General features: G+C 38.8%; 1 protein-coding gene and 1 long non-coding RNA gene across 2 annotated transcripts in view; one reads left to right on the forward strand and one right to left on the reverse strand.

Annotated features, from left to right (window-relative positions):
* The window catches only part of LOC119149255, a 185,796-nt gene extending 169,814 nt beyond the window's left edge, over positions 1 to 15,982 (forward strand). Inside the window, exon 3 of the long non-coding RNA XR_005104630.1 lies at positions 15,874 to 15,982. This is a non-coding gene — a long non-coding RNA (uncharacterized LOC119149255). The remainder of the gene's footprint in view (positions 1 to 15,873) is intronic.
* NTS (neurotensin) lies at positions 9,947 to 24,627 on the reverse strand. Its single transcript, XM_037390322.1, has 4 exons — positions 24,340 to 24,627; positions 19,299 to 19,360; positions 12,921 to 13,145; positions 9,947 to 10,862 (listed from the first exon to the last, which is right to left on the reverse strand). The coding sequence occupies exons 1-4, from the start codon at positions 24,398 to 24,400 to the stop codon at positions 10,716 to 10,718; spliced, it is 495 nt and encodes a 164-aa protein (XP_037246219.1). The 5' UTR covers positions 24,401 to 24,627; the 3' UTR covers positions 9,947 to 10,715.
* Positions 24,628 to 26,592: the final 1,965 nt, after the last annotated feature.

Raw genomic sequence — 26,592 nt, forward strand, 5'->3', positions numbered from 1 at the left:
TACCGTTCTCAGAAAACAAGATTAGACTCTGGCTTGTGTAGTTCCACCTTCTGCTGCTGACTGGGTGCTACATGAATGGGCCAACTGAAATACTCGTTCTCACATGTTTGATTTCTGCAGTCCCAGGAGGACAAGTAAAAGCCTGCCGTTTCTTATTCTTGGAAGAGGACAGACATAAGCTTGTTGTACTCAGTGTCAGAAAGGAAGCAATTTTAAAGGATGGCAACACCTTTTTGGAGAAGTTTACATTATGGTATGGTATGGTGTGGTATGGTATGGTATGGTATGGTATGGTATGGTATGGTATGGTATGGTATGGTACGGTACGGTACGGTATGGTACGGTACGGTATGGTACGGTACGGTATTGGTATGGTATGGTATGGTATGGTATGGTATGGTATGGTATGGTATGGTATGGTATGGTATGGTATGGTATGGTATGGTATGGTATGGTATGGTATGGTATGGTAAGTGGGGAGCAACACGATATCTATCTCTGCCCCTTTTCTTCATTTACCTTTGATAGCAAGTATTTGTTCCATTTTTAGTTTGTCACTTATGCTATTTTATCCAATCATCATTTCCAGCTTCCATCAGGCTGCCCTCCTATCACCTTTGTAATACCTGAGGTTTTTTCGTATGTCTACTCCCGTCTTAGAAGACTGAGGCTTCTCTGTCAACCACATCTTTTGCTCTTCTCCCACTCCGAATCATGTGTTCAGTTCAAGTCTGGTGTGACCATACAGGACACAGAATTGATTTTGTGAATGTTGGAAGGTGACCATCAGGATATCTGGTCATCCACACTACCCAGCTGTGCAGCTCACACCTACACTAGATGAGACCAGCTGTGGGTCATCATTTTGGCAAGCTCTGCTAACGCACAGCAAAAATTATGAAACTATTGGTACTTTTTTATACACAAAACAAGCACAGACATTCATTTTTTGGTGAGAAAAATCAACATCCCCGTGAAGATCTTCTTGTGATGAGATACATCTTGACAGATATGGCAGAAGACATTATGCAGTGTCTTCATATACAACTGTGTGCTTATGTACCTATATATTAGCAAAAGAAATATTGTCCATTTATTTGACCTTTCCCCTGTTTCCCCAAACCCTTTCAACTGGTCATACAAAACTGTATGGGTTTAGTAAGCTTTAGCTTTCTGTATTATCAGCCTCAATGAATATCTATAACAGTGACTCTGAGCAATCCTTTCTCATTCACACCTGTTGCCAACCACATTTTCTTGGTAAAAGTTTAGCTAAGGAAGATGAGTCAGGGAGACTTTCAGTATACTCCAAGGGACAGATGCACTTCTAGCAGAAAAGCACTGAAATGCTTAAGTGAACAAGAAATCAGGTTTACAAGCACCATGCTTCAGATATTTTAACACTCACTCTATCTAAATAAAGACTTGACTTTTCACAGTAAATGTCAGCTCCTTCTTTCACATTAAGACATTCCTTGGAAAGTGGTGCAAATAGTACATCATGTTTCTTCACACACTACTGAAAGCTGTTAATAAAGTATCAAAAATGTTTTAGCACAGCATATCTTCTTTTCCTTCTGCCTTGTTGAATGCTCAGAAAAGATCTTATTTATAATCTATATCCATCCAGGTCACAGAAACATGGATTTCCGGACCAGGTCAGAGAACCACACGTCGAAGCAGGCTGTCTGATTTGCCACAATTACACTAGATACATGAAGAAAATCTAATTTTTTCAAAGACCGGTTCCAGATTACTTTCTTTAAGAGAATATAAATCTCTGGAGTTTCTCTCTAAACTTTTATCTGTGAAGCTTATCTGAAAAAAGCTACAGTTCCCAATGCTATTCCTTGATCTTACACTGAAGAAGATTCACAGACATTCAGATGTTTCTCATAGGTTTTTTATCTCCCAAGGGACATGAGAACACAGGGTTCACAAATGTAGGCTTACAGATGTTTTTTGTATGAAGTCTAATATTAACAGTCCTGGATCATTTCAGTTGCTGGCTGGATACAGTGAGTGGGTTCTCAGAGATATTTTACTGATCTTTTTCTGTGTCATTAACATTCAATGGAAACCTGGTTTAGAGTGCTGGCCATGCATAAATCATCCAAGTCTGAACCCTGAAGACTTGCACATTTGTTCAAGTGAAGGAAATGGGATTTTCTGCAGCCACCTACCCTTATGTGATCTTACTTGATCCTTCCAATTATAAGAGCATTCTATCTGAACCAGAGCAACAAACCAAAGCCCTGTAAGCAAAATAGAATGGACTAAGAATGGAAATACAGAGAAAAAAAAAAGAACAAAACAACCAGAGAAAAAAGCATTATGAAAAATTAAATTTATTAATTTCAAGTTAACTTAGTCTATGGGCAGCAACACTTCAGTCAAGCTTTTATTACCTGGGCATAGTTTGTATTAGAACAGTGCATGGATCTCTTCACTGTCCTAAAAAACAGAAAAGTATTTAAAAAAGATATTCCTTAGACTGTTCAAAGAGTAATTTCCTTACTTTACTTTAGTAATAAGTACTTAAATAGAAAGAAGAAAGTGGGAAACAGATCACATTTAAACCCTCTAAAGAAAGGTGAATTTTCCCTGAAGCATAATCTTCTCTATGCTAGTATTAGTGTCAGATGTTCGTGTCAGACGTTCATGTTAAGATGCTAGGTTTACATATTTCTAGCATTCAATCTTATTACCATGGAAAAAACATAAAACCCGAGGTGTTGCCACATGCAGTCATAAGCAATAATGAAGCCTATAGAAAATTACTTTCTATTTTCTTAGTTCAAAGTGCTTTTGTGGAATAGGGAATTACTTTCAAGTCTTTCTGTCTGTCTTGCTCCTTTTTGGGGTGTAAAGGATGTAAAGAGATGACTAGCTGAGTGTTTTTCTGAAAAGGAATGCTTTTTTGTTACACTTCCTAAAGATTATTAGAGCTTGAATGATACAGAGGATTGAGTCAGGCTTCTGGGTAAGCTCCACGCCAACATCCAAAGCAATAGATGTGAATTCTGAAGCTGTAGATACTGGCCTAAACAATATATACTTCTTATACTACTATGATACAAAGGAAAAATAACAGATCTATATTTAAGAGCTAGTGGAAAGAAAACTAGCATGTATAATTACAGACTAATACAATTTTAGTAGAATTTCAGGTTTTCAATGTAAAATTTAATTGGATTCATGTAAAATGGGATAAAATTCAGTTCATATGTGACTATTTTTCTCCAGTAACTTTTTTTAACACATGGTAAATGTACTGTATCTAATCTATTTTTAGTTCACTAATATGTGATTCAGCCATATTAGGGAACTTGCTAAGTTGACCAAAGTAAACAAAGGCACAAGAATTTGAATTAAGACAAGGAACTAGTGCTATGGTGGATAACAATGAGCAGATCAGAGATGAAAAATATCAAGGGACAGTAATAATTAAATTCCTAAAGATTCACTGGTTTTTTTAATACTTTCCTAAATTGTATAAATGGTTTCAGCAGAATGAAAAAAAAAACCCAAACCCAACAAAACCAAACAGGGAAAAGAATATAGAGAAGATAAGCAGTGTATGGTTTATCAATGTATACACACCTACAAATGCAAGTTTCTCATAAACTTTCAAGAACGAAAGTAGCTTCTGCTTTATCATAAGGCCTTCTCCTTGGAGCTAAGTCTTCTGTCCTTTTTCATAGCCTTAAAATGTCTTTCTTGCCTCCTGCATGGATTCTACAATGTCTCCTAATTCCAAGACCAGTGTGAGAAAATGGTGCTAATTTTCTTGAGACAGAGATTCAAACCACAAGCCTTCTCAAACCTGGGCAGATTGGTATTGATAACCCCAAACTATTAACAGCAATCTGTGTTTCTGCCCTGCTTAGCACTGGTATTCCTGCCTCTACACAGTTTACTGAACAGTTGAACTGACTGATTTGTGTCATTTCTGACCCTTGTCACCCACCCTCTCCTTTTTCTGATCAGCTTGCTTTTGTTGTTCCTGTTTCAGCTTAAAAACTCTGTTTGAAACCTCTCAGTGTCAAGCTGTTTTTCTTGATTCAAGGGAAGTGTCGGGAAGGGAGGCCAGATGGTTGCCCTTACTATCCTCTGCTAGGAACGCCTCTTGGTTTCAGAATATCCTGTATCTTCTAGTTCATACAGCCTATGTACTCTTTAGTCCTCAAGTAACACTAACCTAGCAAGACTCAACTCAGTACTAGATTCCTTTTGCTTCTTTCTCCCTGACTTTTGCCTCCCTTTCTCTCTCCCTTCCTCCAAACACCTACGACCTGTGCCTCAGCCAGCTCTCATGTTCGTTGGCTGGATCCAGACAGAAGGAATACCCAGTTAACATCTCATGAAGTTCCTTATATGTCTGTATTTGGTTTCCCATTTTCTTATTCCCTTACAGCCCCTTTCATTTCAACTCTCTAACACAGAAATCTTTAAAACCACAAAGGTAAAGACGAGGTGCGTGATTTTTATTAAAAAAAAAAAAGGAATAAATTATAGCATTCATAACTCCCTCATTCTCCACAGACAACGTCTTGAATAGTAACTCTTAACTCCACTGTAATGAAAAAACTGCCTTCAGTAAATTGAAACTTTTGAGGAGAATGGAAATATTCACCAAGGATTTCGGCTTCAAAAGCAGCTGCAATCTTAGTACTTCAGTGCCTTCTGCATACTAAAGACAATCATTTAGAAATTTGTGTTATTATTGTCTATTTCTGCAGCAAACAGCAAAAGTACCATGGTACCATAGTATTCTGCAGTTACATATCCTGGTAAGTTAGACTTTATTTGCTGTAAAATTCAGAACAATTTGAATAAACTCTTAATTCGTGGGTACATACACATATACCTTTGCTCTATGTAGCATTATCTCAACTCCTTTTTTAACAGAACAAAAGGCATGTTGTCTTTTCCAAACAGCTCTTTATTTAAAAGATCATTAAATAATATACCAAAACACAACAACTGCAGTATATGGATTATACAAGTACTCTAAGGATTTTGTAGTACACAAATATAACAAAGATATTGCATTCATGCAAGAATTATTCAGTAAAGTATTTCTAAGACCTTCTATATACCTGCTATAAAATATGAAATCCTGGGGGCGGGGAGTGTGTGTGTGTGTGTGTGGAAATTCTTTGAGGAGGAAGAGGATTGTTTAAGCATAGGGATTATTCATTGAATCAGCTAAATTGGTTTTGCATCTGAATAAAAGGCTTTACAATATTAGGTTCCAGGAATAGTTGTCTTCAAATATGTACAAACAATATGGTTTTGAAAAAAATTTTGGATGAACGACACCATTTATTCCAGACAAAATGATTCCTAAGTCATATTTCTCTGTGACAACTTTCTTTAATATAATAATGCACAATATAACACATAATAATTATTTTTATTATTATTTTATTGATTTTTTTGTGTACACATTTATTTTAGACCTTGAGTTAAATATGGGGGGGATCTTTAATTCTAAAATATTGGATTACAAAAACCTTTTATATATCTCTTGGATTTTTAAATAATGAATCAGAAAAAGCTGCAATAATGATATCAGGATTGTCTTTTAGGATGTTTCCAGTTTATCCTCAAGATTAGATTCACTAATGTACAAACCCAGCAGCTTTTCATTCACATACTGTTAACATTTCGCTGAGCATCTTTGACACTACAACTGGAGAGAGGTCCTCAGGCTGCTGGTAGTCATTTGTGAAAGCAATGTATCACCTATCTGAGAAACCCCTTATGTACACGTAGAAGAAACACAACCTGCAAGGTTCCTACAACTGAACTTCAAGACTAAAATAGAAAATTATTCCAGACTAATACTGTACTTAAACTTTTGAGTTTTGAGTCCCACTGGGAGCTCAAACAGACAAATGCTTTTCTTTGGTAATTCACATCCAGTTATGTATAGTCCCATCTTTTCCTTCTGTTTGAGGGTATGTGAGGAGTCTCCTGAGAGAACAGCTGTACGCTCTCATCTATGTGGAATAAGCAAGCCTTAGCTGGGCAACTAACAGCTCCTGAAGGCTTTATGTTTCTTAATTACTGACACCTCTCCAAAAGTTCTGGGTGTCTCCCATGCCATTTCCCTGTATTGCCACCTCAGAGGACTCATCTGGCCAGCCAAAGCTTGCCTGCTAATGAGGTACCACAAAGACCTTTCTAGTCCACTGTCTGATTGTTGGGTCTCTCAGAGCCATCCAAGTATCCTGGATCTGAGAGGTTTTGAAAGCTGATCATCAGCGTTGTGCTTTTGTGTGTGTCTTAGTGTGAGACCTGCTGGATTCAAGAGATTAGAAGAGAATGCCAATTTTCAGTAGCAATGAATAAAAACAAGTATGTTTTCGCTCTTCTTGTTGACAAAGCTTAAACATATGATTCAGAAGCTCCCTGGCAGTCCAGTAAATGGAGGGAAATAAAAATCATTTGATGTCTATTTATTGCATTATTTAGAACTTGGGGCCAGTTAGTTAGTTAGTTAGTTATCAATCTATTTATTTATTTATCGCAGGGTTTTGCAGCCTCATTCATTACTTCTGAATGCTTGAATTTGGTAGCAATGAAAACCTTGTTCCTCAGGTTCCTTGTGAAGATCAGCCCCTCCCTCCACTTACTTTGCTTCCTGGACAGCAAGATATAAGTTCTGACTATCGTTTTGTCACATAAGTCAGTATACTTATTTTGCAGGTTCTCTGTAACTCTTCTTTTATGACTCGCTTCCATCAATCCAATATTGTGGATGTGGAGAACATCAATGATCAGTCTGGAAACGGGGAATTTCAGAAGAACCTGCTCTTCTTTCTACCCACCTACACTCAAGTATTATAGTGGTGACTTGCTTCTTCAATTTGATACTGCATAGTGCAAACTAATAACTGATCTTCAGGCAAACGAATAAATATCAAGATCAAATGATCATGTCTCCATTGTGTGTTAGTTAAGTGGAGGATATGAGGCATAGCCACAATCATACATCACAAAATTAAACTTCTTTTTAACAGCAAACTCCACATTTCATCCACTCTGTTCAAACCACAGCCATTAAACTCTTACCTAAAACATAGGACAAAGTTTAGATTTACAATAGAAAAGACAGAAAACATCAGATCATATAATGTACCACAAGCAAGACTCAATAAAGCTGAAGACTTATTTTGTGACCACATTTAACCTTGGGAACAGAAACTATTATTTTATAATGTTTCTTTCAAAGAAAGTAACAAATATATGCTTCAGAAATGATAAAATTATTCATTTCTCAATATTTTACTTTTCTTGTATAGGCTATTTTTAAGTCTATGCACGAAAACAATTAAAAATATTTAAGAACAAACTAAATTTCAGTTACATTTAATTCTACATTAGAAATAACTGAGAGGTTTCTGCAACTGCTCTGTATGACAATATCCAATAGTTTAGGAGTATGAGAAGTAATTAATTTTAAGGTTTCTAAATAATTATTCATCTATGAACTCTGTAAAAACATCAGCAATGGAATATGTAGGAAAAATGTGCTGCTCTGCAGAGAGAGGCAGCAAATCTCTTAGTAATTGCCTTTATAAAACAAAATTATCAGTATCAAGAGGCAGCTCTTTAAGCCAAGGTAGCAATCTGAGTAATGGTCTTCAAAACGACATTTTTAAACATAAGGCAATTATGACTTGCAGAAAAAAAGAACAAAACAAAAAGCTGTCTGAATTCACAAATCTTTACATATTGTGAGGGTTTAAACTTCGTTCAGCACCCATTGCTGCTGCAAATACAGATTTGATTTTGCAGGCAATGCACAGCTAGGACCAAGGCAGGTAGCCTGAGGATCCCACTGGAAGAATGTGCAAAACAGAGACAAGTATACATAAGCCTGCTTTTTTTTTTTTCTTTTTTTCTTTTTTCTGCCATCATCCAAAAAGGAGGGCTAAAGAAAGGCTGCAGTTCCACAGCAGTGAGGTCATCAAGAGGTAGCAACAGCTAGAAATGAGAGATTTCAAGAAAATAAGGGTCCCCCAGACATCAAAATATCCCTTAACACTTCACTATATCTGGCTTTATGGCATGGTTTAAGTGTGTTTTCTATCACTTTAATGCTGCTACGTTTGCTTTCACCAATGACCAATAAGCTGAAGTGCCAGCATTGGCTTTTGCATCTTTACTGACCACATTACAATTATGGATGTTGTTTCCTCATCTAGGTAGGATTGTCTCTCACTCTGGATGACAGTCCTCTGGCAGCTCCCTGAACGCCTCCATCAGAGGTGAGGGAACAACTGAGTAAGTTACCTCCTGCTATACTTTAACCTCTGTCTCCTCCAGTGACACACAGTAGCTGATCATGTGTGGATTCACATCGCACTGAAAGGAAATGGGCTATTTTAAGCTGTTTTCAGCCAGTCAGTCTGGCTAACCTGTTAACTCTGCACTGCAAGGAACAAGTACACAGTCATAGGGTAAGTCTCACTTGAGTATGGAGCACTAGATGAGGGTGGAACAGTTCATCATCATCATTTGAGGTCCTCTGACATCATCCTGAATATCTCAATCACATCCAAAATGAAACATGGATGGGTGTTTCTGTTTTGAAGATTTTAATATCCTCTATCAGATAACAGCCACATTTCCTTACCCTACATGTTTTTAAACTCTTTATACTCTTAAACTTAACACAAGAGAAAAATATCATGACAACTTGTTTCTTTTTATCTTAAATCTTCTGTGTTCCCCATGAAATAGTGATCTGAAGTTTCTTTTCTTTTTTCCTCATATATCACCAGCAGTGAATTTTGGAACAAACTCTGTTCTGCTCTGTTATTTCAGACCAACATGTAATTTAGAATTTGAAGAGTCCATAATAGGACCAGGGAGTTTGTAGGTTTGTTGGAAAGAGGAGTGTTTCTTAGCCACTTGAGAGCATACTATGTCTCTAGTCTAATTCTATGACAGTTTCATAAAAAAATAAAGGCTATGAGTCTACTAGAACCTTATTTAAGCAAAGCCCTTAAGCGCATTAAGTGTTTAAAACACTGAGACCAAATATGCTTAAGTGCTTTTCTGTATTCAAGTCATAATGATTATTACAGTAATTAGTGTATGCTCAGTTATATCTTGCAAGTGCATGCATTTAGTGGCTTTTGAGTAAATAAACTGTTTAATACCATTTGCAGTGAGAAAAGGAAATATAATTAGCTTTAATATAATGAAAATACATTTTACTGTAAAAAAAACCCTGTCCCTCCCCATGTAACAAATCTGGTATAACCGTTGGTATAGTTGGTTTGTTTTTTTTTTCTGTGCATAACCCTGTATATTTTTAATAATAATTGACAGAAAATCTGACATGTGAGTGCATTTGGGAATTCTCTGAGTGGGTTTGGGTTCTTTTTGACTTGCAATTGGTTGGAACAGCATTGCTTTGAGTAAATACCTCAAACAGAAAACAAGTAGGTTTTCAAAAGCAGTGTCTGTCCCATTTTTTTGCCTCCTGGTCTAACATCCAGGCTTCATGGGTCTTGGACTACCCCTCTGACTGTTGTTGTGACCCTCAGCTCTTTCAGACTGTCTTCCTCTAGATTGGAACCCAGGATCTTTGAGATCCCAAGTCTCATGGACACATCACAGACAGAGCTAGAAAATGTCTAAGTTTCAGGTGGCATCTGACTCTTCATTGCTTGAAAACAATTTTTTCCATGTTGGGAGCTTCCCTTTGCATCAGCTTCCAAGTCTGTCTTTACCCCTGAAAACTGCCTGTTGTAATTAAGAATTTGTAGAAGGAGGGAAAGGAAATGCCTTTTAATTTTTAAGTTGAAGATGTTCTAATTCCTCTTTCAAATATTTCTGCCAAGTTTCTCGTAAACTGGGTTAGTATTTTCACTTCAAGAATGACAGCACAAGAGCCTGAATCAGCTTTTATTTTTTGTCTTTATTTTTTTTTTCCTGAGCATTCATAGATTAGGTAAACACTGTAAATTCTTTTACTGATTTAATAAACTGTTTTCCTTATTTAGTCGGTGATACACAAGACTCTGAAGCACATCTGAGATTGCTCTCACTAGCATATCTTGTTAAGTCTCATTTATGCATTGTTTTATTAAATTATGACTCTTCGATGGCAAAGTAGGGTGTCAAGAACTTAACATTCATTTACAAGCAGGCTATTTAAAATATGAATTTTGAAACTGCCATTTAATAGTTAGCTGGTAGTATTCCCCTCCTTCCTTCCTTAGATCAAATCCCTAATAAATTAAACTGGCCAATACATAAAATACTGTGGCAGTCCTGACTAGTGTATTATACAAAAATTTGCAACCATATACATGTTTGAAGTGTTGCATTAAGAAATTGTAAGATTCTCAATAGGGTTTATAGACAATATCAATTTACTTGGTGTATGTTGGTGTGCTTTATAAAATAGGAAAAGACTACAATATTGTTGGAAATATGTTGAAATCTCAGTTTGGTACAATACATCATGCTTAAAAACTAGATTTATTTGCAAATGTATTGGTCCAATTAATCTCAAGTAGGAAAAAATCACAATCAAGAAACAGCAATTGAAAAAAGACACAGTTATGTTATCATCTTGATGATTTTCCATAGTATATTTTCACACAAGTATGATTTTAGATTTAAATAAGATAACCATAATGCACAGTTACCTATAAACTAAATACACATTGTTTTCTTCTGCTTCATCAGTAATATGAACTTCTCTTGAGTATGTATGGTCTTCTAGCTTTGTTCACATGTAGCTGTCGTTTCAGAATATAGGGATTTTTTCTTTTTATTATTTCCTTGTCTTGGCTTGAGTTCTCTAGATCAAAAGCATCTTGCAGAAGTAACTGTAGGATGCAAGAAGAGACACAATATTATCAGCTTTTTTTGGTAATGAAGATTATAAATTCCTAGAAAGTTTTATAAAACTTTAACGTCTGCCACCAAGAAGAACCTTTACCATAATAGTTGCAGGGTTAAAAAAACACAAAAAAGGAAGGTTAAAAAAAAAAGAAGCCTGAAACTCAAGACACAAAACTAAGATCAGGCTAAAGATGAGATGAATCCTATGGAAGTGTTGTTTAAATTCCACTGAAACAAATGAGAACATTGGTTTTGACTAGAGAGAAAGGCTGGTATGTTCTCCTGGAAGTAAAGCTCAAATTGACTGAAAACTTCCTAATGATTGACACTCTGTAATCACTCATTTAGACTAAACACCTCCTAAAACACCCACTGCTTGCTGGTTTCAGCTTTTAAGCAGTATTTTTATCTGCAACTTCCTACAGCTAAAAAATTTAAATGTGTAACAAATAAATAAAAAATTAAATAGAGCAGAAGAAAGCCAAAATTTTGTCAATCAAAATTTCTTATATAACTGTGTTTTGAGTTTTCCTTGAAGTTTTTGAAGTGTTTTGTTCAGATTTCTCCTTGGTTTATATGTTAAGATTTCATCCAGTCTCTCACAATGTCCTTCCATGGTCAAGTACAGTCTTAATGTCTGGATGAAAGGCATTAAACTGAAAATGTTTTTATACTCACCTCAGTATTTTCCTAAGTAATCAAAATCTGTTACTCAGTTAATTACTTATAATAAATGAGTGCTCATCTAAATTCTATTGAAATGAATGGAAAGACTCTCATGGTTTCAACAGACTTTGGAGTCAATCCTGGATGAATAAGATCACAAGAACTTCTTTCATTACATAAATTATTTCAGACCTTCTTCAATCCTTCTCCCTCTGGCTTTATTCTTTATTCTTTTACTGCATCTTATAAACCTCTGCACTGCATAAGCGTATTCCTAAGCTAAGAGAGGGATTTTTTTTTTTTTTTTTAATTTCACATGAAGTACTGTTAGGAGTGAAGAGTCCAAATCACCACAAGAGGTGACGCAATTGCAAAGCAAAGAACTGTGATTAAGTTATATGGGCTATTGCATATAGTCAGTTCTATGGTAGCTCCTTTTCAGCAATAAATGTACTGATGGAGAGAGTTCTCAGAAAACTCCGGTTCTCAAAGATGTTGCAACCTTTTGTAAGGACTATCCCAGCTAATATGAAGGACTGAGAATAAGCCTGCAAGTTCAGAGCTGTGATTCAGCAAACAAAAGAGGATCAAGATTCAGCCAGACTGTCCATGAACCTGCGATAGCAGCTGTTGTTTGTTGGAAAGTGGGTAGTGACACCAAGATCTTTTTTCACTACACAAAACAGCTTTTATTGTAATATATAACACAAGTGGATCGTGCCCAGTGTGCCTCTGGGTGATCCCTGCACTGAGACAAATATCACAAATGGACTATAAACAATCGTTATTTAAGAACAGCAATCCTCATACAATTACAATGTCAACTTCCAGGGCCCTCTTTAGGTGTGGGGAAGTGAAAAGCAAGTGAAAACCCTTGCTACCGGTTTCCTAGAAATGGCAAGAAGCCCACAGTACCTGGCAAAATTACATGTACACGTGGGCATGTGTCCATGCATTTTGAACCTAGTTTGCCTTATGGCCTTATAAGGGTTTTCAGAAACTGTCTACATTTAGTTATGCCTTAATAAATCTGCAGTAACTTCACATCTGTTAAGCAGATATTAATTTTGTGTTCTGGCATAGAGCTTACGTTCATGTGTTTGGTTCCTTGGAATGTCTACAAAAAGTGAAGAAAGTATGTAGTTAAGAATAGTTCTCATTTATCCATGAGTCGTTACAAAAACCACTCAGCCCATCAGAAGGTACATTAATTCACAACTCTCTCAATAAGAGACATATTAGAGGTGTTAGAGAATATAAAAAAGGGAAGGAAAGCCCAGACAATGTGAAGGGGGTCAAATGCATATGGATTTTAAAACACCACTACAGTCTGAGAGTTTACTAGCAGTTGAAATATGTATTTGTGACTGGTTTACCTCCCAATGCTGAAAGGCTCTGCTGTGGCAAACTTTTTGGAGTTGATACACTGTCAGCATTGCTTCCAAGTTGAAGCCATCCAGAGCAGCAGGAAACTGTCTTCCTGAAACAAGATCATCTTCATCTACCTCTACTGTTTCCCCCACTTGGTTGTTTATGTTGTTGACAAGATTGCAGACATTTAGCAGGGTCGTTTTCCAGTACGGAAGTTTTGCTCTGTTAATCTAAAAATACAAATACCCACTATTTAATATGTTGCAACTTTTGGGGTTTTTTAGTAATAATGTATGACATTCAAACATTTTGGTAGGAACAAGTTTGTGTGTTTGAAGTACTTTTCATCTGCTCAACTTTTAGACAATAATTAGAGAGTGCTACAATTAGGACAACTCATTCATTAAACACACCGAGTATGCTTCCCCACAGCCTTACCCCCCCGGTAGATATACACAATGAAAAACTAAACTGCTACCAAACCAGAATGGTAGCATTTCATAGTCATTCTGCACAGGTGCAAACAAAAACACAGAAGGAAATTAATATAATATAAGTTCACAGGTGTAAATCAGGACAATGAGTCAAACCCACTAGATAAATTCACAGTACTGGAATCCAAGGTGGATGCCTGTGGTTAACTAGATGCTCCTCCCTAGTTCAGAACAAATACCAGTCATTTCAAAATTCCCTGAGAAAAGGAACAGAGTTCCTGCTTCAGGGCAAGCTGTCTGATGAGGCTGGGTCTGAAGTTATGGAATCTGTAAACCCCAGGACTTCTGGATGCTGGAGAGTCATGAGCCTAGGAGATATGAATCAGAAGTCTAAGGGCTTAGATGAAGATGGAGCAAAGATAAAACGAAGCTGTGTAAAAAACATATTCCTGGTTTGGTAACTGGACTGAAAAACTCAGACCAACTGTATTTCAGTGGCTTACAATGGACTTGTTCAGAGATGTTACAGAAATAGAGAAATTTCACCATGGTTTGTCTCGAATTTTGCTTCCTTCAGTATCTTGCATTATTTAGGAGCTATTTGACTTTTAAACCCTTTTCAAGAATGTTGAGAAATATAGTTTTTACTTTTCTACTGGTACTGTTTTTTCCAAGCAGTTGTGGTAGTAGTCTTCTTTAGTTTTGATTATTGATAGAAAAAAGTAAGTGAAAAACCTAATTCCTACTTCATTCAGTGCTTTTCACGTCTTTGCTGCTTTCTTGGTTCTCCCACCATTAATGATTTCTTTCAAATTGTGTTCCTTTTAGTAGTGAGTATAGAAATCAGTTTCCTTAAACCAGAACTGGTGACACAACAATCTCCAATCAAAAGCCAAACAGCAAATTCCTGTTTATTACTGGCAAGGGCTTCCTTGCTATGCACATTAGGATTACACTTCACCTGTGAACTGAAATGTAGTTGCTTCTTTTTCTGGATGTATGAAGTTAAATATAGGTAATACATTAACACAGACATTGCCTTTTACATAGTGACAGCATTATTTAAGAGTGTGGATGCAGTGCTTGCTTAGCTGAACATTAGGTAGTCACATACTGTTGTTTCTTTAAAGCACCTTCCTAACAAAGGGGCATTGTGTGCAAGATTTATGCATAATCACAACACTTTACTATTTTTTGAGGAAAAATAAAGAAAATGGAGAGCAGTGAGGAAAACAAGAAAAGCCAGCATCACTATTAGCATTAGAAAATACTCCCTTTTGGCCCTAATCATTACTCCAATATACATCTGATATATGCATACCTTTCAAAATTAGAATAATTTAGCCCTTTAATAAAACCACCATGTGTTCTCAGATTCCCCACAGGGCTCAGGGAGGGGAAAAAAAATAGTATTTGGTTTTGAGGCCAAGAATACAAATCTCCGTTTTATTCAGAAGCTTGAAATTGGTTCTGCATTGTTTACTTGGAGCTCATCTGTTGTCCCATCTAGGTGCCCTAATTAGTCTCTCGAATTATTTGAAAAGATGTGAAAGATTCAAAACAAAAATCAACCTCTTTGCAGAACATCTAATTTAATTAACAGAAGTTAAACTAGCAAAAAGAGCAAGTGTCCACTGCGATTTCAAAATTGTCTTTGGTCTGTTTTAAAGTATTAGTGAAATACAAAAATATGGAGCTTTCCATGACAAACGAGGAGGCTTTTCCAGCGCACTTCTCTCTCCTGGGCATACAAAAGAAATGCGAGCTAACACTACAATAGCTAAATTGCAATTAAGTATAAAATCTAGGGGAAGTGCTACATGAGCAAGTGAGAGTTCTATGTTAAAAAAACCCAAAAATATTCCAGTGGATGGGAACAGAATAGAAAAGGAAAGGACAGGGAAATTTGTTATGTCTTCCTGCATAATTTATAGAATCTTTTTGATCTAAAGTTACTCCTTTATGCTAGCCCAATCCATGTCTATATTTAAAGGAACTTTCCTCTGTATATTAGTAAAATACTTCAATAGCAGACTTCAGTAGGTGAAATTGGGTTTATCTGCTACTTAAAGAGGGGGGGGGGGGGGGGGGGGGGGGGGCGGAAATTTTGCCATGCTTTCTGCAAGCATGATTAGTTTGTTAAGGGAGTCTAATTCCATTAATGTCACACATATATCACCAGAAAGTATTTTTACTTGGGTACACCTGCTTCGGAATTACACTGCTGCCAGCTCACAGAATGAGACTATAAAGCATCAAGAACTTCAGTCAAAAGTGAAATAATTTTTTTAACTGAACATGCAGCTCTCCAGGTCATGTCCAGTCACTAAATAGAGCAGTCCTGTTACTTTTCTGCTCTACTTCACTATTACAGCAAGCATTATAATCAAACAGCTTTGGCTTATGCGTTATGGGAAATCTCTGAAGTAGTTATCCTAAACAAACACATGAAAAAAAGAGTTTAAGATGACCTTAACCCAAATGTTCAGGTGCATTTCTAATGTGTGATATGTTTTCCACACAGGTCTAAGCAATTATCAGCTACGGTTGCTCAAGACATGTTTTGGAAAACACCTACACAAGAGATCAAGGACTGCCAAGACGGAAATATTTTTTTTTTTTTTAAATCAACTTGAAAAATATCTGGAAATTATCTGAAGAAACAAAAGAGACTGCAGTCTGAATCAGAATTCAGAAGTTATAAGTGCTGAAGTGACTATGATGTATGCATTTCCATTGTTGAACATGCTTCTGAAATAAGACTTAGATATATGGTTCCCCACACCTCATATATCTTGAAAGAGAATTTTAAATCATCTAAGAAACTGAAATGAGGTTGAGAATATTTCCTTCTTTGACAACAGGCTTGTCCTGTGAAAGATTAAAGAGAATCCCAGTTTATATTGCATATGCTATCTTCTTTCCATTTTTGGTTGAATGTATGATACCCCTGATAATCTGTTTAAGATAATTCTTATGTTATAATGCATACCTCACAAATGCTATTATTTTTTTAGAAAAAGTTCAGTTCTCTGCTTTTTATATTCTTGTCTTTCTCCAGTGAAAGTAGATGGAAAACAAATGTATAGCCAAGTAAAACCTAAGGTAATGCAGGATCTCTATGGTTCACTTTCAAAACGGTAGTTGAATTTTGCTCAGAATGTAACTACAGAGATAATAAAAATACTCTCTGTCTTTAAGCAGATATGGCATTGAATTCTGTTGCAGTGGAAGTTCTTCCATGGTGTATACTAATGTAATGTAAATGTAATGAATTTTTATGTCATTACTGAGTCAGGAAGTCAGTAATTCCTAGGCAGCTGTAACCTTGTCTGCTTCTGACAAGGAGGCTAAATTGTCTGGGCACATAGTGTCAGCAATTGGCATCCTAGAACAATAAAAAGCTGGAAGGTACAAGACTTCAGAAAACTGATGTGAGTGAGGATCCCCAAAGGTGGAGTACATTCCAGTGGTAATATATTCTTCAAGGAAAGACTTTTTTTAACACTTTTTTTTTTTCTTTAACTAACATGTATTAAACTTGTTTGCGTTCATAGTCTTCATGCAAGTGGGTTTCAGGCAAGCATGTGGGAAGCTGGGAACAGAGCTATCTAGTTGATACAAAAGAAAGACAGCAGATAACTGATGGCATTTGGTGACATTGAAGGTTGTGTTGTCTTACCAGATCTTCCAAATGGCTCTTTGGATTTCATCTTAGAGAAAAGACAAATAAAGCATTTTAGGGACTTGTTTGATGCCTGTATCTTCTTTGAGATGTAACAGCAGGGAAGGGTCATAAACTGTATTAAATGTTGGAGAGAGGTTTTAATAAGGGCAGACATACTTTAAAGATGGAGAGTGATTCAGCATATAGGTGACTTTAAAGAGCAGTTTGAAAAGGGCCAGTAGGCACCAGACAGTAGTCTGTGAAGTCAATAGCATATGGTCACCCTTTCCATAATATTGAATAGACTACTGAATGTTGTAAAAGGTATGTGCTTAAACCCTAGTTGTAGTTTTGATACAATTCTTGCAAGTGCCTACTTAGGAAGATTTTTTTCTGTCAAATACTAGAACCACAAGTGATAATCCACTTTGCTGCATTTTTAGATCTGAGCTTTCATAAATAATTTTTTGCGTATTTCTTTTTCTTTTTTTCCCCCATCTTAATGCTATTTAAATTGTCTGGATTTCTCGTGCTTCTTATTACCAGGTCAGTGTCAAAGAGGGTTAATGCAATTTAACAGTAATTGCCCTTAACTGGAAGCAGATCTCAGGCACAACAGAGGACAGTTATTACACATATCATCCTCAAATTTGTCTCTCACACCAGAACCATACTTCTGTTTTAATGAGTGTTAAAAGCTAGCAAAGGACAACAGAAAAAAAAAGTCATTTCAGTAATGAATGGAATAATGGTGTGCCTCTTGTAGAAGCATTTATGAACACTTTTTAGTGGTTCCACCATGCCTTACTTTGATGTCAAGAGACAATATATATTGAACTAATGAATTTTAGATGGTGATTTAAGGCAGTATAATGTTACATGCCATAAGGAAACTGAATAGCAAGCTACATGATCTAAAAGAACAAATAAGGGTATTACGGCCAGCATCATTACATTATCAACTGGTGCACTGTATTTGTGCATTTTTAGTTACCTGAGATTGTGCTCTGTGCCGAGGGAGGAAAAGAAGGAAATTAGGTTGACAGTTCCACTAAAGTCAGTAGCAGAAATACCAATAGCTGCAGGGCTTCCTCCCAGGGCATACGGTGCTTTACCACACAGAGAAAGAACTATTTTTGTCAGCCTCTTACATTTAAATTTGTCTCAGGAAAATAATATCTGTTAAATCTTTCTGTACCTTAGAGAAGCAAGTAGCAAACAGGTTTATTTGGCATCTAAGGTAATTACCGTGCCAGTAAAGAACATGGGAACCAAAGAACTGCCAGACCAGATCAAAACAATGTATTTTCTGGCCTCATTTCTTATTCTTATTCTATTAAAAGGATCCTGTGAAAAAGCTCACATGTAAGTAAATACAGTAAATACAGAAGTGTTCCAGACAGATTTTGTCCTTAAGCTTCAACTAGTCATTGGCTTATTAAATTCTTTTTGGGGGGAAATTTTTCATTTCTCGTTTTATTTTCCATTGAATTTCAGCACCATTTGAACTTCATTACAGCAAAGAATTAAAACATTCAACTTTAAGCCCATGACACTTGTTTCAGGGTTTGTTCTTTAATATGTTGGTGAAGAAATATTAGACATATATATTTCTTGGATCGTTCATGGAAAATAAGCGTGTTGAGAAAGCGTTTGCTTATCAACTTATTCAACACATATGTGCAACACTTCTGCTTCACCTTGTCAATATGAGATTGGAACTGAATTTTTGTCTATTTGTATTACATAACATGTACATTGCTCACAGTCTGGCAACTTGTCAAGGAAGTGTCATTTATCAGATTAATATTTTCATGGTCATGTCCCCATGTTCCTGTACTGACACTACGATTAAATTCCTAAACCAAAATCAGCATATGTATTTTCAGGTTTTGCTTTATGACTTTAAGTTCATAAGCACATAGAAAAAGTTCTGCATAAAAATAACACTTACAGGTTTGACTCAAAAGGTTAATTTAGCTTTCATCAGGCATAATCCTATTGGAAACACATTTCCTTATATAAATTTTACATCTCTGCACATAACACAGTTTTGACAGTTTAATGGAAGTACCAGTGTTACGAGTGAGGAGCACTTTCAGTGTGCCACATCAACACCTTAAAATTTCCTTTGAACTGAAAAAAATCTCGCACCAAAGTAATGTCTAGCACTGAACTTTTTGGTCTAGACCATAGGTTATTACTTTGTGCAAAGACTTCTGAGTTTCTAATGAGAATTCATTTGCTCCCTACCTGTCAGCTAAAAGAGGAAAAATAATTACCTTTGATGTGTACATATTGGTCAATAAATCTGCTTCTAATGCTTTCATTTCCTCTTCTGAATCTGTGAACAAACCAGAAACATCTGTTTTTTATTTCATCAGAAATCATGGACATTTCAATTCAGCATAAAGAATTTCGAAATGTGAACTAATTTTGAAAAATAAACAAAACCCAAACTACTTAGACAAAAACACAGCAAAATAATCTAGGACTGTGAAGAGTCTTCAGGTAACTGCAACATTATGATAAAATAGAAACACACCACATTTTTAAAGCATGATCAAGTTTACCAAAGTGAATGAAATGATTCATTGATCTCCATTCTCTGGTAGACAGGCCCACTAATCTACAGCCCTCCCAGTAAACAAACCTGCTGCAATGTTCTTCATTCAAAATCAGTATGATTTTCATAATCTCTATTTGTCACCTCTGATTACTTTGGAAAAAGGTTTTGGATATTTATTTTCAAGGAATATTTATTTAAGCAGCAGCCAAGTATTTAGGTGCATGCCAGTTATGATTACTTTACAAGATTTAGTCTTAATTATTTTTGGCTAAATTAAAAATATTTTTACTGATATGAGGGAACCGAGCTTGAACTGTTTGTGATACAAGCTCTTAACAATGCATACACGAAAAGGAAGCATTCTGACTGAAAGTTCTTAGGATTTTCCTTACTAATTTAATTGACCTTTGATAGCTCAGCAGACTTGCAAAGCCTGTGATTTGGTGCATGGGGTAAAAATACCTGTAGAAAGAGGAAACAGCCACAAATGTTTCTGCTTTGTGCTGAACAGAATCGCAAGGAAGATCTGGTGTATTGAAAAAGTAGCAGCAATCACAGCTCAAGGGTAACATACATACAGAAGTCGGTTAGGTCTTCAGGCAAAACAGAGTTCTACATGGCTTTTAGCTTTTCTGGAATACCACCAGTCTGAAGCCAAACAATACGCTTAACCCAGAATTTATTCCACATTCATATAAGTCATCTCTCACATCTCACTTCCATTAAAATAATCAATGCTGTTGGCATGTAACACCCTGCCACAGAATCTGTGGATAGATTCCGCCTATGCCTTCATTTCAGGGATCATCACCATGTATCACTGCTTTTCACAGAACATGAGACTGTCAGGGATCATTTATAAAAATATGTGCTAATCTGTCATAGATTTCTGCTAGCACAGGAAGCCAACCATTATAATGCTCTTAAAAATCAATCATGTTCAATCTTAATAACAAGATCTCACCACCACCACCACTGTGTTTCTTCTTGGGGAATTCTTCCAAACTATCAATGGTTATTCACCTTCATCTGATTTCAGGCTTAATTTATTTCCAATTACAGATTTATTAATGGTTTGTATCCTTCACTATAAATTATACCTTTCTTTTTGTAATATTTACCCAACTCATGTATTTTTGAGAGCAACCACAGCCCTTCCCACCTTAGATTTTTAGGGTGTGATTACATGGTGATTAGCAAACAATGCAGGATCACTGTGTCTTTTGGACATAAACCAGTCCCCTGGAAATCCCATAAATACTTCACTGAAAGGCTATGCCCAGAGCTATTAGACTCTCATCTATTCTCCTCTCTTGTAATAGCCTTGTATTCCCCAAGTTATCAGAGTGGCCGTCCTCTGTGCCTGATGTGATCTCAAGACAGCACAGCACAGTACAGTTCGGATCAGAAGCCTCTATACTTAACTACCTTAATGCTTACCATTAGCTACAGGAAGTAGCTGTCCTACACTTTTTTTATTTTCTTTGTCTTTCATGGCTGAAAAACTTTAGTATCTCATAAAAAAATGAGGTCAGATATTCTGACCAAGTCTTTTATCTCCTCAGACATTTCCAACAGCTGTGCTTCTGTTAAAAGGAGCTTTTAATAGGAAATTCTATTTCCTAAGCTATCACATCTTGTACTGTTGCACTGCTTCTCGTTTCTATTACGCAACTCAGCAAAACCTTCTCTGTTATGCTGATCTTCCTCTGTATTGATGTTCCTGTTCACCTCTGCATTACCAGCACACTACATTCATTCATTCATTCTTACTTTTTGCACTGATGTTGTTACTGAAAATATTAAGACTGGTTTGTAGATCAGTATTACAGCAAGTCACTAGCAACCAATCTCCAACCTAATGACTTCCAGCCCTTTCAGCACTACTGGCTGTCAGTGTTACCTAATCTCTTAACCATTTTACTGTTAGCCAAAGTTCTGCTGGCAGCAAAACATCACCTCAGCTGAATTTCTACAAGTGATAGCAGCAGCTGCTGTGAATGGGTGAGCAGCACACGTGACACAGGGACTGACAGGCAGAGGCCAATTGTATGAGGATCAAGGAGAATGCCAGGTCCTGCACTTGGGTCACAATGACCCCACACAATGCTACAGGCTTGGGGAAGCTGCCTGGTGGAAAAGGGCCTGGGGGTGCTGGCTGACAGCCGGCTGAACATGAGCCAGCAGTGTGCCCAGGTGGCCAAGAAGGCCAACAGCATCCCGGCTTGTATCCAAGACAGTGTGGCCAGCAGGACCAGGGGAGAAACTGTCCCCCTGTACTCAGCATTGGTGAGGCCACACCTTGAATACTGCGTTCAGTTTTGGGCCCCTCACTTAGAAGGCAGACATGGAGGTGCTGGAGCATGTCCAGGGAATGGCAGTGAAGCTGGTGAAGGGTCTGGAGCACAAGTCTTATGAGGAGTGGCTGAGGGAACTGGGATTGTTTAGCCTGGAGAGGAGAAGGCTCAGGCGGGGTGTGGGGTGTGCTTATTGCTCTCTACAACTACCTGAAAGTTGGTTGTAGTGAGGTGGGGGTAGGTCTCTTCTCCCAGATAACTAGTGACAGAACAAAAGGAAATGGCCTCAAGCTATGCCAGGGGAGGTCTACATTCAATATTAGGAAAAAAATCATCACTGAAAGGGTGGTCAAGCATAGGAACAGGCTGTCCAGGGAGGTGGTGGAATCACCATCCTTGGAAGTATTTAAAAACCATGTAGATGCGATGCTTAGGGACATGGTTTAGTGATGGACTTGTCAGTCCTGGCTTAATGCTTGGACTTTATGATCTCAAAGGTATTTTCCAACCTAAATGATTTTATGATTCTAAGATTCTATGACAGCATCATGATTTCTGGTGTCCTGGGTCAATCCAGCTGAGGACAATGAAAGGACTTGTGTCTGGTTAGCACCTGGTTTTTATATTCTATAAAGAATGGAAGATAGCCTCCACACCACGGAGGTTGGAAGACAGCTGCACCTGTGAAGATCGGTAGGTATTAAGGAACTTTTGATTGAGAAGTCTGGAGAACATTATTTAGGAGGTTCATCAAGATTCCTTGAGCGAGGAATAAAGCAGGGTGAGGAGGAGGAGAAGGGAGCACATCCAGGTAATTCAGAAGTGAAAGAGACAGATGAAGAATAAAAGCATAAAAAGAGCAGATGCTCAGAAAGCAATGTATAAAAAGTCTGGTTATACATTATTGTTCAAATGAGAGGGAAATTCACACAGTTTGATGTCCTCTTGATTCACTTCTTATTGACAAGAAATATAGCTTCTATTCATATATGCACATTCTACAAGAACAGTTACATTCTACAGGTACACGCTTTCCCCTGAGGGCAAACATTTTCAGAAGAAAATTAAAATGAATGATCACCTTCCTCATGACCTAACTGTTCATGTAAGTTAAAACTGATTTGGCCCTTCCACACAGGCTTCTCCATGTCATTTCTCACTTAAATATAACTTCAGATTTTCAAACAAATAAACCATCATGTCAGTTGCACATACAATTTTGTTTGTGGTTTTTTTATGAGCCTATTCTAATTTCCACTGAGGTTTTTTTACTTTAGTGAGCTGTCATTCAGACTCTGCGAACAGCTGAATTTGAAACTGCCTCACCAAAAATACTAGTCATGTATTTGCTTAAAAAGCTTCAAATATATGGGGAGACAGTAACAGATGTTCAGCCTTGTCACTAAGATCACCACTTCTTTATAATAATATATAGAACGATTATATTCAAATGGTGATAAAATGCAGGTATTATGTGTGTTACATTTCTCTTCTGCAGTGAAACACAAGTAGGAAACTTTCATCTAAAGTGAGAATTAGGAATTCTGAGTCCTCCTGAATACTTAAGTTGAAAAATGAAGCTACTCGAAAATTTACTCCTTTTATGAAGTTAAAAATTAAAGCAATTTGCAAGTTAATTAAGATTGCATTTTGAAGCCTATTCTGCCTCATGTTTCTGTGTGTACACTGGATTAATCACCATCATACCTATCTTTGGTCATAAACATAGGGCATAAATGGCACACACTTAGCTGTGTCGCTTTCCAAAGGATCAGGCATTGTACTTTAATATATGGTTCTTGGGGTTTTAGGTTTCTAAAGCAACTGCTCTTGGAGTAGAAATGCATTTACATTAACCATCGTATCGTGTGATCTGCACCTGATTCAGCATTTTTTTGCCACAATTTCAGATCGGTTGCTAGCATTTTTTCCCCAGAATACTAAAATTTTATTTCTGTTACTGAAAGTGGCTAAAAAAAGTGGCCACAAAAAGTGGCTGAACTGCACATCAATTCATGCGGATTTGGATTATGGCAGCTATTCACATGAGTTCCAGAAATGACAATTTCTATCACAGTTTGGAAATGCACGGTATTCAACAGATCACACAGGAGGCAGCATAATCAAGCATGGTCTACACCGATGTACGTTGCCAGTAACTATTCTGCACGCACGGCCGCGGTGCGGGCGCTGAGGCAGGCACGGTGTGCACAGACGGAGGAAGTTACGGGAGCGGGACAGGACACGGTGCTGGCCAGAGCCCGTTGGCGGGCCAGCTCCGTGGCGCCTACCGGCTACAGCAGAGCCGCGGCAGCCCGAGGCGACCTCGCCTCCTTCCTTCCAGCCCGCCTCAAGGGTCCGGGCGCGGCTCGGCGCCTGCCGGCCACAGGCACCTCGGGGAGCGGCGGCGGCGGGCGGTGCGGAGCCCGGCGCTGCGGGGCGCCGGCGGGAGCTTACCTGAGCAGAGGCTGCAGGAGGCCAAGGCCAGCAGCACCACGCACACCAGCTGGGCTCTCATCCTTGCCGCGCCGCCCTCTAGAAAGTAAAGTCCATAAATCCTGGGGAGAGACGGAGAGAGAGAGAGAGAGAGAGACAGAGAGAGACCCCGCCGCTCCGCGCCCTCAGCACGCGCGCTGGCGGGCGGCTGCACCAGGCGGGGGACCCGGACCCTTCCTCAACTATATAAGCCACGGGGTGATGTCACGGCGGTGCCGCCATCGCCTCCTGATGAAGCTCCGTCCCTCCTCCCCCCCCCCCCCCCCCCCCCCCCCCAGGCTCCGGCTGCCCCCTCCCCACCGCTCCGCGCCCGCCAGCGCTGACGCCACTCACTGCCTGACGCATGCGGAGCCCCGCGGGGCGCGCAGCGAACCCCCGCACCCACCGCCGCGGGGCGCGGGCGGAACGGGCTTCTCCCGAATGGGAACTATCCTCTGAGCTGGAAAAGCCCCGACATATATTTTTTTTATTATTATTATTAAAGAAAAAAAAAGTTACTGCAGTTGCTCGGACCGCTGCCGCGCGCTCTGAGCTGCATCAGGGGCGGGAAAGGGCCGCGCCCACGGCCGCGCGCAGCGCTGCGGTCCTGGTGCGGCCGCCGTCCGATGCGCTTAGTGTGTCATCTGTTCTACCTGTCCCTACAGCGAGGGGAAAAACGGGGAGAGACCCGCACACCGGTCACGGGCAGGGGTGTGACACCGCGCAGGGACAGGGGTGTCAAACCGGGGCTGGGCAGGGGGGTCTGGCATCGTGCATGGGCAGGGGTGGTTACATCGGGCACGGGTAGCGGGGCGAGGGGAGGGGAAAGGCTGTGAGAGATATGGAGAAAGATAACGGGAAAGAAGTCAGTTGTGAGGGATTTTTAATAGATGCGCAAAAGATTGTGATACCCGACTCGGCGAGACTCGCTGTTACTTCTGCGGAGCGCTTGCCGTGAGGCATCAGCTACGGGTGCGAGAGAGTGCACGCTTTTAAGGGGCGCTGCTCCTAACATGTACTTTTCCCGGTTGCTTTTCACAATAGACATCTTTCCTCCACGACCAGCAAAGGACAGGCTCCCTGAGCAGCATCCAGAGCTCCAGACCCAGTAAAGCACGCAGGGCACCCGAAGCGGGAGGCGGCGCGGCGCGGGCGCGGAGCAGCGCGCACTGGCCGGGGCGGAGGGGGGGGGGCGTCTCTTCATCGCACCCCCTGCCCTCCCTGCGTGCACGGGGACCGGTGTCCGTGCCGGGCTCTCCTGCCTTCTAGATCTCAGCTCCTGAGCTGTAAAAACCGCGGAAATTATCCCAAATGGAGGGTAGAGCAGGGTAATCTTTAACGTATGAGTATATAAATGTCAGCCTCCACCGCGCTACTGCTTTTACTGTGATTTTTTTCTCAGATACAGGCAAATGCTCCATCTGTTGAATGCAGATACTACACTGCGGAACATTTCGATCTCTGTGAATACATTTAAGGACAGATACACATGCCACAGAGAGCAGGAACACACTCCGTGAATGGTGGGTGCTGCTGGCGGAGATGTTCTCTTCGCTGCAGAAAGTTTCCTTTAAAATGCAAAGAGCAGTGAAGGGTGCTGCTTTCCTCCCGTACCCTCTGTGCCTAGCTGTGCGACTGAATAGGTGCCGCAGACACAAAAAACACGCAGAATTTTCAAAATCCTACCACAAGGAACACCTGGTGAGAAAACTTTAGTGAACTGAATGCCTTCTTCCCTGAATCAACTTTAGCAGCACAACAAAATCTGGGTTTGAATGTTGTTTTGGTTTATTAATACATGCAGAAATAAAGTTGTGTGATTCTGCTGGTATTAGCTATTTTAAGATCACGGATTTTTGCATACAGTTGGAAATACATCTTTCTGTCCTACTGAGAGAATTTTAAAACAAACAAGCAAGCAAGCAAATAAAACCCCCCAAACATGTTCATTCATCACACTGTATGGGCTGTTGCTGGTCTGCCAGAAATTTTCAGCTATTGCTCATCTATCTGCCTTAGCACGGAGGTTAGATTAGAAGGCCACTCACACTCCCCTCTAGTCCTATTTTCTATTATTTCCATGATGTAGCAAGACCAATCTGCAGCTGATTTTGCTCTGTGGGTGTTCTGCAGTTCAGAAAGCTCTATGGATGAGAATCGTATTTCATAGATATTTTCTAGTGCCTGCTCTCCGTCACAGGTTTCTTCAATAGTGTAATTGCCCATATTCTTACG

Source organism: Falco rusticolus, chromosome 5 (assembly GCF_015220075.1).
Source record: "Falco rusticolus isolate bFalRus1 chromosome 5, bFalRus1.pri, whole genome shotgun sequence".
Lineage (NCBI taxonomy): Eukaryota > Metazoa > Chordata > Aves > Falconiformes > Falconidae > Falco > Falco rusticolus.